General features: G+C 40.9%; 1 protein-coding gene across 4 annotated transcripts in view; it reads left to right on the top strand.

Annotated features, from left to right (window-relative positions):
* Window positions 1–17,883, top strand: part of Nlgn4x (neuroligin 4 X-linked) — a 360,846-nt gene extending 342,963 nt beyond the window's left edge. For all 4 annotated transcript variants that reach the window (XM_063242985.1, XM_063242988.1, XM_063242987.1 and 1 more), the window contains exons 7-8: window positions 4,335–5,124; window positions 13,924–17,883. In XM_063242985.1, coding sequence (XP_063099055.1) covers window positions 4,335–5,124; window positions 13,924–14,773 — 1,640 coding nt within the window. In that variant the 3' untranslated portion in view covers window positions 14,774–17,883. The remainder of the gene's footprint in view (window positions 1–4,334; window positions 5,125–13,923) is intronic.
* Window positions 17,884–18,376: the final 493 nt, after the last annotated feature.

Below are 18,376 nucleotides of genomic sequence, written 5' to 3'. Positions count from 1 at the left end.
TGTAGTACTCCATTGTGCGTAAATATCACCCGTGTTTCTTAAAGAATATGTCTGCTGCATACACGTAGATTTTTCTAGATATTGAACAGTAGATTCTTTCTGTATTTCTCTCTTTTTCCTCTCTCTTCCTCTAGGTTATCAGGAGGCTAAGGGACTTGCTAAATAAAATTAGTATCAGGAGCTAGGAATTATTTGGTACACTCTCCAGTGAGCAGTAGACTGAAAATTTAACCAGACTATTTTGAGGGATAAAGGAAGTAAAAACAATGAAATTTTTGACATATTTTATATCAGTTTCCTCAGAGAATCCATATGGATTCTGTATCACAAACATACAGCAATAAAGAACAAAAAGCAACTATACAAAACTCACCGGAATAGATCAGAAACAGCATACCAGTGTAAAAATTTAAAAAAAAAAAAAAAAACTAAAACAGAAAGCCTAAAGATCCCATGGCATGGAATAAGCAGGAGAAAAAGCTAACAGTATCAGATGAAAGCCCTGACTTCTAGGATGTAGGCAAACCCACAGCGCACACGCTGCCTTGAATTATTTGTGTCTGTTCCAATAAGTGCTCAGCGCCCTGGTGCAGTTGCCAGCCAGTGATGCATTTTGCTCTGTGATATCCTTGGTTTGGCAATCACACCACACGAATCGTAACTGCTTGCATCAAAATTATTCGAGACGTGAATCTTTCAGGGAACCGTTTGTGTTACCACATCAAACCTTCTCATCAGCACGCATTCTGGAGATTGAACGGGGGGCTTTGCATTACCCCACAGCTACATTTGCAGCCCCATTTGATTTTCTTTCTGAAGGGGGTTCTCACCAGCTTCCTCCTGCTGGGCTTGGGATCCTTCCGTCTGAGCCCAAGGGTAGCTGGGATGTGTGCAGGCTTCCCTTTCCTCTCTGTGGCACTGTGGACTAGTTTCTGGGGTTTAGTGTCCCTAGATTTATTTATTTTTTAACAAAATGCCATCATCAATGATTTTTTTTAATTTCTCTGAAATCTGAATTTTAATTAAATAATTTTTTTCACAGTTAATGAGTAGTAGACTGAAAATTTAATCAGGATATTTTGAGGGGAAAAAAAGGCATGAAATTCTGACATATTTTGTATCAATTTGCCACAGAGAATCCAGATGCATTCTGGATCACAAACATATAGTGATAAAGGAGAAAAACAGCCACACCAAACTTACTAGACCAGATCAGAAAAAGGCACTGATGTAAAAATAAAATTTAAAAAACACAGAAAATGCAAGATTGAATGGATGAATCATTTCTCATCTAGACCTCAATGGCATTTTTTCATTTAAAAAAGCTACACTCATCAAAGGAAAGAAATGATTCATAATTTTTTTAAAAAATGGGAAATTAACACTAGTTAATACCTTGCATATTATTATCTTAAAATTGTTGTTCAGGTTAGAAGATTTAGGCATGAGAAAAATGATCAGACAATCAGAGCACAAACTGTTCTTTTGGATGAACTAACAGAGATTCGTATAGCATAGTTATTGTATCTTGTATATATATGCACACGCACATGTGTTATCTCTGTTTTTCTTTTTTTTTTTTTTTTGAGCCCTTTCTTTCCCTGTCATTTTCACAAGATCTATTGCACATTTTGGATCTTATTATTCTATCAGATTTTTTCCTACACTAGGGAAACAATATGACCTTTACACACGGGTGTTTGATCTATTTCCCTTATCGGGGTGATATCAAGTTGCCGCCATTTACCTTTAAAGTTCTCAGGTCCTCACTCTGGGCTGCAAAACCTGAGCTGTCTTCCTGGGCGGCATCCCCAACAAGCTTCGGCAAGTAACCAAACACAAGGAGGCCAGATGAATGGCAGGGCAGGCAATCACTATTGAAATCCATAGGTCGGAGGTGATTATGGTCTGGAAAAGCCTTTGCATCTCACGTTTCTCCAAATCTCCTGTTGCAAGCCTTGTACAATAGGATCAAAATGACCCTAATGATAATAGGGATGCACCCTGGCCTGCTCAAATTCAGAATCCTGTTGCTAGGTATCTAGTCTAGTAAAACCAAAATAAAGAGGGATAAAATACGGTTTATGAAGACGTTCATCCAAATATTGTTACTCCAGCAAAAGAATAAGAGGAAAAGCTTAAAGACTGGCCAGGAAAGAGTTATAAGGAATAGTGAGCTGTTACTCAAGGATATAATAAGTTAGAAATTACTCCTAGAAGACGCACGAGTTTGAAACACACTTTCAGAAGTAGGGCAGACATACATTGAGCAAAGGTACACACCACAGGATCATCAGAAGCTGAAAACGTGGTCAGGAAAACTTACACTAATTACTGGCATACTCATTAGGCTAACGTAGTTTCCATTTAAAGATACGAATTATGAGGGAATTGTTTTTCTTCATCCTGTTTTTAGAATAAATCGATCATTATGGTATTTCTGTAGCAGCAAAGTAGGTGCTTTACTAACTATCTATCTCTTTATCTCTCTGTTATGTATCATCTATATCTATGTATTTATCATTTCATCCATGTATCATGTATCTATTATCTACCATCGATTATCTGTCATCTATCTATCTATCTATCTATCTATCCATGTATCATCAATTATCTGTCTATCTATCTATTTATCTATCTATCTATTTATCTGTCATCTATCTATTTATCTATCTGTTATCTATCTATCTATCTATCTATGTGCTCTCTATTGCTGGCCAATTTCTCCGAGTAGTTTCGAGCAGAAAAGAAATCCCTTCATCTGTCTCCCTCTATCTCTCTAATTCAGGTTGTTTTACCTTATGATCACTTCATGTTAAATATTTTTCGGGTCAAACGCAGACACGTTTTGTTTTAGGTGTTGTAAAGTATCAATCTTCACAGTCAAACGCTGTAGATCACACACCTTTCTGATGGAAATGGTGCCAGCACGGACTTTAGTACCATACTGGGCAAAGCCAGGTGGCTTTAACATCTTAGTCTTATGAGACGCATCTGGGCACTGTTCCTGCATTTAAAATCACATCTTCCTGATTGCAATCACTTCTCTCCATACCTCACTGCCTGCAGGACCTTGCAGCTGACGGGGCAGAAACATGCAAACTCTTCAGGGCTAGATGCCTGTGGGGAATCAGGCAAAGACAGGAAGCGAGCTTGTCTTATTGCTCCTGGTTACAAAGCAGAGGTTTTTATCTTCCAGTGCGTGCCCACCATACCCCCAGTGTCTCCGCAGTTTTTAAAACATCACACAGTTTTACTTCTCAATTTCGCATTATTCTTCAAGTCTCTCACACAGTGTGAGCGCCAAGAAATGGGTCAGAATAAAATACACAGAGCTCCAAATTGAGACAAATGCAATTTTGAAATAAATGACTATGTGTGTGTGTGTATGCATGTATACTTTTGCGTGCCCAATGTAAGTTTTTTTTTTTTTTTAACCAGAATTACTTATTTTGAATCAGTCACAGAATGACTATGAAAGTAATGACCTTATTTTGATTATAAAAGGAACCCGCCTGAATGCACATTTTAAAACTGATGCTGTCAGAGTTTGTTTCCCACCATCACATTGGTTTTTGCCTGATTTTGCTGTGAAACCCCCAAAAGTCTTGGACTTCATAATTACTCAGTGCTTGCAATTAGCGAATGGGGTGTTCCACCGATTCTGAGAATTATTTTCGCCTGCTGTCTGGAGGCAAAATCCACACCAAATTGTGCAAAGATGAAGTCACCGCTCTTGTTTTGATTGCTGCTGAAACTCAATGGGTCTTTGTTTTAATGCTCTTGGGGGTGTATATTCATTCATGCGTACTATGTATCTGTGTGTGTGTGTGTGTGTGTGTGTGTGTGTGTGTGTGCGCGTGCACGTGCGTGCAGAATAACAGCCAATACAATGAACTTCCAGGGCGAGAATTTTTATGCATGGCACTGGGAGCCAAAGCCTGCACACAATTTGGACATAAAAGATGATTTGCATGTTTTAATTCTGTTGTTGCTTTTAGCTGCTGCTTAAAAAAAAAAATTAGATGACTTCTATTTTTAAACTCTGATGCATGCATATATTTTTATGCATGCAGCCATGTATATATGTATGTGTGTGTGTGCATGTGCACACGTGTGTGAGAGTGAGTGTGCAACAGAACATTCCCTAAAAGAAATGTCTAGGGTGAGAGGCAAGAGAAACACAAAGGGTCAAAGATGCCCAGCGAAGGCTGAATGCTCCTCCAGCAGAGAACCTGGACAATGACCGCCTTCTTTGCCCTGTGAGAGGCCCCTTCTCTGTCCCCGAGTGAGCTTGGCTTTTCATTTGCATGTCCACAATGTCGCACCTGCAGGGCTCTTCCAGAAAGCCATCATCCAGAGCGGCACTGCCCTGTCCAGCTGGGCCGTGAACTACCAGCCTGCCAAATACACTCGGATGTTGGCAGATAAAGTGGGCTGCAACATGCTGGACACCACGGACATGGTGGAATGCCTGAGGAATAAGAATCACAAAGAGCTCATTCAGCAGACTATTACCCCAGCCACCTACCACATCGCCTTCGGCCCCGTGATCGACGGGGATGTCATCCCGGATGACCCCCAGATCCTCATGGAGCAGGGAGAGTTTCTCAACTATGACATCATGCTGGGCGTGAACCAGGGAGAGGGCCTCAAGTTCGTGGATGGCATCGTGGACAACGAGGACGGTGTGACACCCAATGACTTTGACTTCTCCGTGTCCAACTTCGTGGACAACCTGTACGGCTACCCGGAGGGCAAGGACACCTTGAGAGAGACCATCAAGTTCATGTACACGGACTGGGCTGATAAGGAGAACCCAGAAACACGCAGGAAGACCCTGGTGGCCCTCTTCACCGACCATCAGTGGGTGGCCCCCGCGGTGGCCACCGCTGACCTCCACGCCCAGTATGGCTCACCCACCTATTTCTATGCTTTCTACCATCACTGTCAGAGCGAAATGAAGCCCACCTGGGCGGACTCAGCCCACGGGGACGAGGTCCCCTATGTTTTTGGGATCCCCATGATCGGCCCCACCGAGCTCTTCAGCTGTAACTTCTCCAAGAATGACGTGATGCTGAGTGCCGTGGTCATGACGTACTGGACCAATTTCGCCAAGACCGGGTGAGCTCTAGTTCCCATTTCTCTTCCGTCCTGCTCCTTACCATGCTCATCTCTTTATTGCAGGTTAGCGGGATCTTCTCCAGCTCACAGGCCAACATGCATGGAATATCATCACTCATTAATCTTTTTTTAATAACAACATCTATAGGAAACCACCCCCCTCCTTTTTTTTGCAGTATTAGAGATCAAACTCAGGACTTCAGACGTACTAACCCAGTGCTCTAAGCCCAGCTAGATCCTTAGCCTTTAACCCATATTTTGACTCTTAAATAGATTTTTTATCAAACAAGATTATTATTATTTTTTTTTTTTTTGAGGGCTAGTAGCTGGTTGAAAACTCTGCAGGTACTTCTGGGTAGTGCAAGATTGACATATATATTTGACAGCTCTATTGAGCTGATTGTGGGGTTTTGCAGCCTAGTTATGACCCTGTTTCTTTGCCTAACTAACAGGGTTGTGAGGCACAAGGACCTTGAGAAACTGGACTCGTTACACAGCCATAGCAATAAGGAAATCTCATTGGACTTATACAGAAATACTAATATGTGCATTTGTCCAGGCATTCACAAATAGATCGCAAAGTGTCTTTATGTATACCTTACACATATGTACATTCATGCGTATATATGCAGATACAAGCACATATATATTTGCAGAGAACATTTGCACCTGCCTTGTGTATCTATAACCACCTCTAGAGGAGCTACAAGCTTAATCAAAGGTCAGTGTCTAAGCAATCAGTTCACCCTTATCCTGTGCCCCTAGGGGGCGGTAACAGGGAAATCTGTATGTGTCCAGTAGTGACAAATCTTTTTTTCCACTTCTTTTTTTTTAAAATTCTTGTATGAACTTGAAGGTGTAGAAATTTCAGACCCAAAGAGTTGATTGTATGTTTAGGGAGAGACAGAGAGACTGACAGATAGCTTGATCTATTGAAATAGAAATAGATGGGGCCAGGGATTTAGCTCAGTGGTGTAAGCATTTGCCTGGCAAGTGTAAGGTCGTGAGTTCAATCCCTGGTACCCAAAAAAAAAAAAAAAAAAAAAAAAAAAGAAAGAAAAAATAGAAATAGATTTTCTTTATATGACATATGTCTTTTACTTATATATCTATATGCAAATCTGTCCATATATTTGCAGTCATATGTGTATAATTTAATGGTCTGTGTTTACAAAATATAAACATAGCAAAAGCAACACATGCAACCTGACCTAACAGTGTTCTACTAAGCAGTACGATATGCAATGGAGGATTGAGCCACTAATATGTTGCAAGATTAGCAACACAAGCTCATCTGTTTTTGTTCTCTTCTGTCATAGCATAATTATAAAAACTAATGAGGTGCCCATCTCCTCTGCCTGCCTGCCCTGAACTAATTAAGCTTCACCGCCATGTCCTGACTTAACAGTGAGGTCCTCGAGGCATAGCAAGTCAGTAAACCCCCCAGCAGACCTCAGACTCAGACTGTGCGAAGCACTTTGTTTTGGGGAGCACTGCCAGGAGGTTTTGGGGGGATGCCAAAGGCCCAATGCTTCCATTTATGAGCAAAGTGTCGATTTGTACAATGATTCCAATTTTTGTCTTTTTTGTCCTTTTAATTTTTTTCTTGACAAGGAGTAGATTAGTACTGTGGTCTTGACTAAAAGCATATATACAGATAGGGAGAAAATACATGAGAATACCAACCTTCTGGGGTCAAGCTTCCTACATGTGGTCTAGGGGACAGGATCGGGGTACAGGTAAACAGGATGGAGGTCTGGGCTATGACACAAAGTTTATTTCCTCACCCACAAAAGGAGGAGACATCAAGGAAGTCATCCAGCTTTTTTTCTTCTGTCTCTAATTCTAGTTTTCATTATGGGGTTCAGGCTGGCCTCAAACTCACAGCAATCCTCCTGCCTCAGCCTCCAAAGTGCTGAGTTTACAGGCGGGTGTGTTGGGCCATCACGTTTTTAAAGTAATGCTTTTTATTTAGCTTCTTAGGGCTGCCTGAGAGATCAAAAAATGCATGCTTTGGGGGCTGGGGATTTAGATCAGCAGCATAAGCAGGCAGTTGTGAGTTCAATCCCCTGTACCGATGAAAAGGAAAAAGACCAAAAAAAAAAAAAAAAAATGCATGCTTTCCTAATGACCCAGCCATTCCTCTTCCAGACATCTTCCCAAAACAATTAAAACATCTCACAGGGGTCACGCCAGACTAGCTAAACCTTGGGGGCAGCCCATGTGTCCATCAGCTGATGAATGCTTTTTAAAAATGTGTTACTTACACACCATGGAGCAACACTCTACAATAAAGAAGGACAAACCTGAGTCTTTTATAGGAAACTGGATGCACTTTGAGACCGTAATATTAAGTTAAGCCAATCAGGCACCCAGGTTTAAATAGCATGTGTTTCCTAGTCAACGTCTGAATGAACTAAAAAGCCAGATAAAAGACAGACCATCGGGAACTTGGACGGAGATCTTTGGCAGAAGGAAGTCAACAGCTAAATGCACAAATAGGGAGCAGATGCAAAGAGATTTAAAGATGTATTATGGGTAAGTACTAACTGACAGGGGAAATGCAATCAGCATAACAGCACGCATACAGAGCCTGCGACAATGAGCCTTCTTTGCTACTTAAATCTACCATGAGCCCAAATCCACCTAAGAGCTCCTTCTGAGTTGCCGCTGAGGAGTTCAGCCTGCCTTCGTTGCCATCTTGCTATTGAGCATTTTTCTTGCAACTGTTGTGGGTTTGCATGGTTGAAACAAGGTCTTGCTATATAGTTAAGGGTGACCCTGAACTCACTAGGTAGCCCAGCCTGGCTTTGAACTCATGGAGATCCTCCAGCCTCAGCCTCTTGAGGGCTGGAATTGCAGGCGTCCACCCACAGCTTAGCCTACCTTTCCTTAAAACACTTGCTTCTTTCTGTCTGCTGGGTTCAGAAGTGTTGAAAATGAGCTTTATATGATATAACAGCTAGACTCATGATTCACACTTTAAAAAAAGCACCCCCCAAAAAAAAGCCAATAAAATCTCATTAAGTCTCTCTGATCGCTCAGGTCTCAGAAGGAATAAACGAATGGGTGGATGGAGGGAGACAGGTTAAAGGAAGGGAATAGGGACCAGAGGGGTGGCCACAGGAGACAGAAGGGAAGAAATAAAGCGGGCTGTTTGGAAGGATTTGGGTGCCATGATAGCAACCTCTCTCCAAGCCATGAGAGCCATGGCTTCACTCTGCACACCAAAGACCTTAAGTCCTCCTGAAATTCACAAGTGGGACACTTGAGCTGTCCCAGACATCAGAAGAGCTCACATCTGGATTTATTTTTAACTTTGTTCCCCACAATACCATCTTGGTGCGTCAAGTGACTTTTGTGTCTGGATCGCTTTTAAGGCCGTGTCTACTTGTGAATGTGTGGGCATCCTAAGGTGGACTGGTATCCAACCACGGCGACATCTTTACAAACAAAACTGCAATACAGAAAAAGACCCGTGAGGACTGCAGGTTGCATTTTATTTGTTGTTATCCATCCACGTTTTTCGGTACCAAATGATTGCAATCTTCACGGGAAGCTGGCTCAAGTGTGGAACACAGCTTAATTCCCTCTATGTTCCCTTCTCTCTCTCTTCTCCATCCATCTTTGGTCCCTTACCTATGTGCAAAAGAGATGACTTCCTGTTTCTTAATATCTGTCTTTTATTTTGCTTTTTGAGCTACTTATCCTTTGGGTTCTTCATACAAGAGAAACCAAAGGCTATTTAAGCTGCGTATCTGATTGATTACACTTAGGGACTCGAGGTGCATATATTTTTCTATATATCCCCCAAAGTTATTTTAAACTAAATAGCCTTCTGGCGCCTCCTAGTGACTTGGAGGAGGTACTGAACACCTTAGATTGTGTGTGCACATGTGTAGATAGGATGCAGATAGATAGGATGGATGGATGGATGATGGATAGATAAATAGATAGGATGCATAGATAGGATGGATAGATGGATAGATAGGATGGAAGATAGATAGATTGGATGGATGGATGGATGGATGGATGGATAGGATGGATGATGGATAGATAAACAGGATGCATAGATAGATAGATCGATAGATAGATACATAGATACATAGATAGATAGATAGATAGATAGATAGATAGATAGGATGGATGGATAGGATGGATGATGATAGATAAATAGGATGCATAGATGGATAGATAGATATATAAATAGGATGCATAGATAGATAGATAGATAGATAGATAGATAGATAGATAGGATGGATGGATAGGATGGATGATGATAGATAAATAGGATGCATAGATGGATAGATAGATATATAAATAGGATGCATAGATAGATAGATAGATAGATAGATAGATAGATACATAGATACATAGATAGATACATAGATACATAGATAGATACATAGATAGGATGGATGGATAGGATGGATGATGATAGATAAATAGGATGCATAGATGGATAGATAGATATATAAATAGTATGGATGGATGGATGGATAGATAAATAGATAGATAGATAGATAGATAGATAGATAGATAGATAATTTCACCTGGCAGTTGATATAGATTATGAAGTGGTTAATTCCTATATTGATTTTTAAATGTTATGTTTTTATTGCACAAATTATCTTATAACAAGGTTCTCTGATTTTTTTTTTTTGCAGAAATCCTAGTATGTATCTGTAACTAAGGAACCACAGCTCTTAAAACTGCATTTGACTATGCCATCAAGATTACATTTTAAATAAAATAGAGCAGATGTTTCTGAAGGGCTTTACAATGCAGAGGGAGCCAGGTCTTGGACTTCTTTTCAGGAAGATGCGTTTGTTAAATGCTTTCCATTATGACCATCTTTCCTTTTGCTCAAGAGAATGAAAACACTTTGTAGGCTGAAATATAGTCCTGAAAATCAAAACAGCAGTAGTGCACTTATAGATCGCACTGGCTTTGTAGTGTTTGACAAAGAAAGTGACTGGCACTTGGGTAATCTCCCAGAGTTTATCTTGGTTTAAAAACTCCGGCTGTGCGTCTTGAAGAACTTTAATAATAGACAGATCACGTCAGCCCCGAGCTGACTTTATCTGGATGTCCCAAATCCAGCCCTCTGTTCTTTGAGAACAAAATAAATGTGTTCCTTGGCCTTTGAAACAGACACTGCATGCTTGCAAAAATAGCCTGAGAGCCAACACATCCAGAATATTTTCTATTTTTTTTTTTTCCTTAACCTGGATTCCCAGTGATTAATACAGGACCAGTGTCAAGTAGACCCAATTCAATAAGATCAGTGGAAAAAAAAAAATAACATGAATTCTTACCCATGTCTTTTAATGTTTGCTGTTAGTTCATGCTTGCAATATACAATAATTATATTCATCCTGGGAGCTTGGTAGATGGATATAACACATCTTAATTTCCTTTTCATCTATTTCCTCTTATCCACCTCGATTTCCCCCTACCCCTTGGTCCTTGTGCCATTCACCAAACATCCATCTCCATTTCTTTCCAATTTTTATCACTTTGCCCCCCCCATTCATTTTCAAACAATAAAAATAAATTAAAAACTATCCTAGGCATATTCCATTTACATGTAAAAAAGAAAATGAAGACTTATACTGGCAAGTATGGGCAAATGAAATATTAAATCTAATCAGTCTCTTTCAAAAAACATACATACAAAAACAGTAAATGAAAATCAGGTTCTTAACATTTGCGTTTTCAAATTAATTGTATTGGTATGTTTTGGATCTGCATAGTGAATACATTCATCATAGGAAGTTTGTGTCTGTGCATAATATATCTTGATTAGTTTTGAATATATTTATGTTTGTAACCAAAGAGGAAAACAAATGGTATATGACCCTATAAACTTCCATATGTGTGTGTGTGTGTGTGTGTGTGTGTGTGTGTGTGTGTGTGTGTTTTCATTCGGTTAGTAAAAGTAATATTACATCAACTAGTGTGTACTTAAAGTGTGCAAACTTTACTTATGCTTAGCAGACTTCACAGCATAGATATGTCTATTGTAGACCTATCCACGGTATGTAGCCAAATCAGTATACAGGATCCCCAAGTGTCCCTTGAATACATGTATGCAACATATAATGTGACATTGCATATATTGTGATAGAGACTACATAATATAGAGTGTACTTACATTCCACATAAAGTATGCACATTCTGTATAATATGCTACAGAAAATACAACACCCAGAATACTCGTGTTAATTATACATCATATGCAGTACACAGACAGTTGCCAACATGTGAATGCTTGCTTTGTGATGGTCTGATGTCCTGTTTTTTAAGTTCGTTGCTCTACACAACTAATATGTATGCCAAAGCGGACTTTTAATTTTGATCTCCTAGTCCTTGGCTACTAATATATAGTCAATATTCTTCCAAGATACTGGATATTCAATGTGGTATCCAGTTAAGATATTCTAAAATTAGGATGTGTTTATCAACTCATAACCCTACACAAATCAAGGAGAATCTAAACAGTATTCAGCATATAATTATCCTTGAATATCATATGTAATAGAGAATAGATTTGAACACACCATACAGGTGTGTAGAAAGCCATAGATTTACACTGGTTAACACTGCCACATTATTGTGATGGCTTCTTTCTTTAGAAATATTTTACCTGTTCTAAAGTATGCATCTGAAGACAAAAGATACCATTTCTTGACCTTTTCATGCAAGGCATATATTTTTGTTTTGTTTTTTTGACATTTTCCTGTATCTCCCATGCCCGAGATCCTTAACCACAAACCAGACCACTAAGGCAAAGCCAACCGAGACGGACAAACTTGTTCAGATGTTCACAGGTACAGCATACATGCTTGTAAAGCTGGGTGTGCTTTTCACACCTGTAATCGGAGTGCTCTTGGAGGCTGAAGGAGGAGAATTGCAAGATTGATTGATGATTGGTTGATTGATTGACTGATTGATTTTTTTCATTTCATGGGCAACCCAAATGGATTGATTGAATCTTTACAGCACATAATAATTGGTGAATCTTTCAGGGAGCAATTCTGGTCCCCAGCCTTTGACTATAGAAGGAAATAGGAACTTACCATCGTCCTGCAAAGAGGGGGTGACCTGAGGTAAGATGTTACAGCACAGAGAACCAAGCAGACTTGTTCAAGTCTGCATTTCAATGTCTTCACTAGGTGACCCGGGTGGTGGAGCATCTCAAAACCTTTCTGACAAACATGTGGAGCTCTGTGAACAGCTCACATCACAGTCACACTGAGGGAAGATAGGAGAGGATCTGTCTAAACAGAGCTGCAAGCAAACCTGATCAATTTTTCTTTTATGTTTTGTGGGTTATCTCTAAAATCTGCTGATGCACCCTTCGCCTGCATTCATTAGTGCAGATAAATCAGTGAGATGATTTTTGTGGCTACAGCTGCCAGGCACGTGGGCGTCCAAAGTAAAGCTGAGTTTGGGGTGTGATGGTTTCTTGGTAGTCTAAGTGTGATGACATCACCCCATCTACAAGAACCACTTCTTATTTTTCATGAAATATTGCTTGATCTTTTTCTCGGTGTTTAAAAGGCGTCTGAGCATGTGTTGATCACCCTTTGAGGGAGCAAATACCTGATATGTGCATTTGCAATTTGCAGTTATAAAGCTTATGCTTCTTCCCTTCCCTGCCTCTTTACCTGTCTCCCTTCCTAACTCCCATGGTTCAGTTCTGGTGTTTCAGCCTGGCTAAGAAGCACACTTCAAAATGATCTAAAATCATGCAAACGTTCTTAGGACCCTGTAGTTTTCCTTTAAAGGCTGAAGACACTTTAGCACGTTTAAAAAATAGCAAAATGCAATGTAAGTTCCTGTTTCGTATTACTTATAGTTTCTGTGACTATTTATTTATGCTTACCGCCATGCAATAATGACTCAAGTTCATTACTCTTTATGGCAGGGTAGTACTTCATGCTGTAGAAATACCACATTTTCTATATGCTTTCATCCGCTGCTGGACATCCAGGTGACTGCGTCCAATATTTTGCTATTGTGAGTTGTGTTGCTGTAACATGGCTATGAAAGGGTCACTGTGCCATGCTGTCCCTAACTCTTCGGGAAAGGTGCCCAGAAGGGGAAAATCTTGTTGAAATGGGATTTCTATATTTATTTTTAGGACTATCAGGGTTGGCATTGACAGAGCTTCTGATAGTTCACATCACCACCAAGAGGCTACAAGGCTTGCTTTTCCCCTCAAAGTCTCAATAGCTGCTGTTATTATGTGGATCTTTTTTCCTTTTTATTTTTAACAGACAGAGTCTCACAGTGGTGCTCACATTGGAATTGATCCTACTATGTACAGCAGGCTAACATTGAACTTATGAGGATAGCGCTGTCTCAGCCTCCCGAATGCTGCTGGGTTTGCGGGCGTGTACCACCTCACACCACTCCTCATTTAATGTCATGATGATGACCATTTCTTCCAGTATAAGATAGAACATCAGTGTTGTTGTGATTTGCCTTCCTCCAATGGACAGAGATGTTAAACATTTTTTTGATGGATCACTGGGTCTTCTCTTGGAGCAGAGGGTCGTCTCATGGACCAATGTGTCTAATGAGAGGACCACATCAGGAAAAGGCCAAATCCAAATGGTTGCAATGCTCTGGAAGAGAGCAGACCGTATCTGTATCTGCTCAAACCTCTTGTGCTTCTCCGTACAAATGCAACAAACGCAATGCAGATCCTCTTAGGATTCAGGGTCGTCCTTGCCCGATGGGGAAGCTGATCTTTCTTCCTTTATTTATTTTTCTTGTCTCCCACCCTAGGGATCCCAACCAGCCCGTCCCCCAAGACACCAAGTTCATCCACACCAAACCCAACCGCTTCGAAGAGGTCGCCTGGTCAAAGTACAACCCCAAAGACCAGTTGTATCTGCACATCGGCCTGAAGCCCAGGGTGCGGGATCATTACCGGGCCACCAAAGTGGCTTTCTGGTTGGAACTGGTCCCCCACCTACACAACCTGAACGAGATATTCCAGTACGTCTCGACCACCACCAAGGTCCCCCCGCCAGATATGACATCGTTCCCTTATGGGACCCGGAGGTCTCCGGCCAAGATCTGGCCCACGACCAAACGCCCGGCCATCACTCCGGCCAACAACCCGAAACACTCCAAGGATCTGCACAAGACGGGGCCCGAGGACACCACCGTGCTCATCGAAACCAAGAGGGATTACTCCACAGAGCTGAGCGTCACCATCGCGGTGGGGGCCTCTCTGCTGTTCCTCAACATCCTAGCTTTTGCGGCCCTATACTACAAGAAGGACAAGAGACGCCACGAGACCCACAGGAGACCCAGTCCCCAGAGGAACACCACCAACGACATCGCCCACATCCAGAACGAGGAGATCATGTCCCTGCAGATGAAGCAGCTGGAACACGACCACGAGTGTGAATCCCTGCAGGCCCACGACACCCTGAGGCTCACCTGTCCTCCAGATTACACGCTCACCCTGCGGCGGTCCCCAGACGACATCCCGCTCATGACACCAAACACCATCACCATGATCCCCAACACACTGACGGGCATGCAACCTTTGCACACCTTTAATACCTTCAGCGGGGGTCAAAACAGTAGCAATTTACCACACGGACACTCCACCACTAGAGTATAGCTTTGCGGTCCTCCTCCTCCTCCTCCTCCTCCTCTCCTTCGGCGCCTGTAGAAGACATCAAGAGACACAGATGGAGAAAACAAAAGATCCTCCAACATAGCAAAGCTTTTCATCTCACCGATTTAGGATGACAACTCCAGCCAACACATAATAAAAAAACCAACAAAAAAAAACCCAAGAAGTCATCTTGTTTGCTGAGACCCGCCCTCCCCCTTGACATTCTCCTGAGCTATTGGATCAACTTCTCACCCTACAAAATGTGAAAAGCCTCCATTTCTCTTAGATATACTGCTTTAAAAATCCTCACCATTCCCCAAAGACCGCCCCTGTCTTTTTCCCAAAACACCTGCATTCAGACTCTGAGGTTCCCAGCGTTCACGATTAGGAATTCACACTTCTGGAACCCAGCGAGGGACATCGAATTTGTTTTTTTTTTTTTTTTACTTAAAAAAAATTACAATTGAAACAAACAAAAAAGATAAGTTCTTCACGTGCCATACCATGGATGGCTCTACTTGAGAAAAAAGAGTATCTGAAGATTTTTTTTCTTTCTTTTCTGTTTCTGTTACCCGGCGTACATAAAGAGTTGTTATCCAGAGAGAAGGCAAAAAGTAAAATTTTATCATTAAAATAAAAGACTTGACTATGCAGAAAAAAAATAAAGGAGAAAAAAAAAAAAAAAAAAAACCTATAGCATTCTGTGCAAAGAGCTGGTTTGCCAGCCTGAACTATATTTAAAAAAACTTTGTAAAAATAAAAAAAAATTGTATATAGCTGTGAGTTTAAACCAAGAAAAACCACACGCACACACATACACAGAGGGAGAACAAAAGGAAAAAAAAAAAAAAACAAAGCTTTTATTGATGTTTTCAGTTTGAAAGAGCTTTTAGCAAGATTGTGATTTTTCATTGTGTTCTGAATGTATATAAATATAAATATATATATGTTATATATACATTGGTCATTCCACCTCCGTTTCTTCCCAAGCAAACTACAGCAACACCAACAAAAAACAAAGCTTTTGTTCTTAATTATTTGTGGTCAAGCAAACAAACAATTTGTTCAGTACCATTCATGAGAAGGTGTGGCATCTTGCAGAAGATTACTCGACTTTCTGGGTGACCTGTCTGTGTTCCCTCTGGAGTCACACAAATGCATGAAACAGAAATATCCTTATGGAGACTGTTGTTTTTATTTATTCTCTGTTTCTGTCTCTCTCTGTCTGTCTCTCTCTCTCTCTGTCTCTATCTCGTCTCTGTCTGTGTGTCTCTGTCTCTCTCTCTGTGTCTCTGTCTCTGTCTCTCTCTCTCTCTCTCTCTCTCTCTCTCTCTCTCTCTCTCCTCTCTCTCTCTCCAAACTTATTTTCTGGCTCGAGTGTAGCCTTCCTGAAATCACCATGCAGGGCTGAAATGTTCACGCACGCACGCGAATTCAAGGGATAGACACATACATGCAGCCTGCCAGGAAGGGTTGTGGGGGAAAAAAAAAACAAAAAAGAGAGAGAAAAACATAATATAGGTCTCATTCTGTCATTCTTGCCCTCTGAATAGATGTAGGAAGAGTTCCTTCCCATCCTAGAAGGTTGCCAAACAGGAAAGAAAGCCGGTCTTTGGAGGAATTGTGCCTGGAGGGATCAATACGTCTTTGTGTCACAGGCCAGCTGCAGGGTCTCTGCCGTGGGGCCGACTGCTCAGCCTCTTTAATCAGCCTGGACCGGTTATGCTTTCTGCTTATTGATTAGCAAGCAGCTCCCCCCCTGCACCCCACAATCTCCCTATCGTTGATGGGATAAAACATACGCTTGTCTTAATAATCCCTTTGGGCAGCATTGACCAATCAAGGAACGACCCATCAAAAAGGCAGAAAAAAGAAAACTAGGATCTGAATCCTTTGCTTGGGTTTCCCAGTGCATTTAGACAGTGGCATAGTCAAGGAAATCAGTAGAAATTACTGGCCCACTTTGAACAGGCAACCTGCAGATTTGAGCCCTGCAATGTTTCATGGTTTTGTATTATTATTTTTCCCCCTTTAAGGGATGTGTGGAGGGTTATAAGGTAGGCTGAATACAGTATTTCTGTCTTTCACATTTGACTGCTTTGCCAAGTAACAGTCACCAAAGACGATTGCAAAGGCTGGATTTTAGGTATTACAGGAATCTAGTTTTAGAAGCTAAGGTCCAGGTGGCATTTTGCATTAAAAAAAAAAAAAAAAATGGTCCAGCTGCTTCCATTTCCTTAAAATAAAAACGTTTGATGATTAAAATGTTTCCTACACTGAAACTGTAGTGATAGCTAAAAGTGTTTAATCTCTAGGGAGACAAAAAAAAATTTAAAAAAGAGTTCTTAAGAATACAGAAAATCCTTCAGTCAACCCTGTTGCATTCGTGGGTTTCAGTCAAGAGTTATTCTCTGTGTACATAAACACGTGGAACGTTTTGCGGGCAATTTAAGATCTGTGAAGATGTCACAAGCCTTCCTTTACAATGAGATGTCATAGATAAAAATGTGTCTCCTCTCATTTGTCATTTTTCCCTAACTATTTTGCAAGCCATTTCCTGCAAGCTAGCTCTCTGCCCAGCTGGTTTAATAGCAGACAGACAGACAGCCGGGATGGTTTTGAGTGTACGAGGGTTCGGATCGTTCGTAATGTGCATTAAGTATCTGTTTTGCTGCAGCTAGCAATATGTACAGTCATCCGTCTGTCAGCCTGGTGGCATTCGGGTAAGGACACGGTTTCTGTTCCGTGAATCACTTTTGCTTTTCCGGAGGATTATGATCAAAAGCAATTTACTACATCGTAAAGAATATCTTATTTCTACATGGAAAGAGGTTATAGAAACTTCATAGAGTTCTATGAGAAGAAAAAAAATATACTTGCTATCTATAAAAAAGAAAAAAAAGGAGAAAAAAATAAAAAAATACTTTCTTAGGCTTTTATTCTGGATCTTCAAAGGCACGCAGGGTTTAAATGGTTCGTTGGGTTATTATTTCGCGATTTTGGTTTTTTTTGATTTTTGCCTTAAGTATTGATAGAAGATATATATGGCTGGACACATATGTATAAACTTTTCAGCAGCATTTTTAATAATAAAATATCACGGTATTTTCTAATGCTTTGTGCAAATAATTGTGTGTCTATTCTTTCTTTGTAGGTGGTGTATTTTGCTCTCATTATTATATTTGTTTCTTTATGGCATGCCTTTATTGTCCTGAAAGTGGAACGGGGGCTTCTTCAAGTGGATAAAAATTAGTGTCTTGGTTTGGCCTGGTGCATATTTTTTTTTTCCTTATTTTTGAAGCAGTGCCACTGGCCTTCACTTGGCCAGTGGGGTCCTGCATGATAAAAAAAGTATTCCCAACACTGCTAATTCTGACAGCCTTGTTTGATATGCAAATGCCTTAAGACTGTCACACTGGGAGCATGCTGTGACTTGCCTTTCAAGTGACAGCGAGAATTCCCCCGACCCACTCTGCAGGACGGCAGCTGTGGGCACGACACGCAGATGCCCATCCTAGAGTCCCCTTCGCTGGCTGGTCTCCCACATCTCATGTGACAATCTTAGCAGCCCTGGTGTGCAGACCCCTGCCCAATTCGCCTTTGACA

The sequence above is a fragment of the Cavia porcellus genome, unplaced genomic scaffold, assembly GCF_034190915.1.
Source record: "Cavia porcellus strain 051 isolate PalLab524CR breed Dunkin Hartley unplaced genomic scaffold, mCavPor4.1 scaffold_33, whole genome shotgun sequence".
NCBI lineage: Eukaryota > Metazoa > Chordata > Mammalia > Rodentia > Caviidae > Cavia > Cavia porcellus.
Note: the sequence above shows the minus strand (reverse complement) of the source record. Positions and strands in the feature narration are given on the sequence as shown.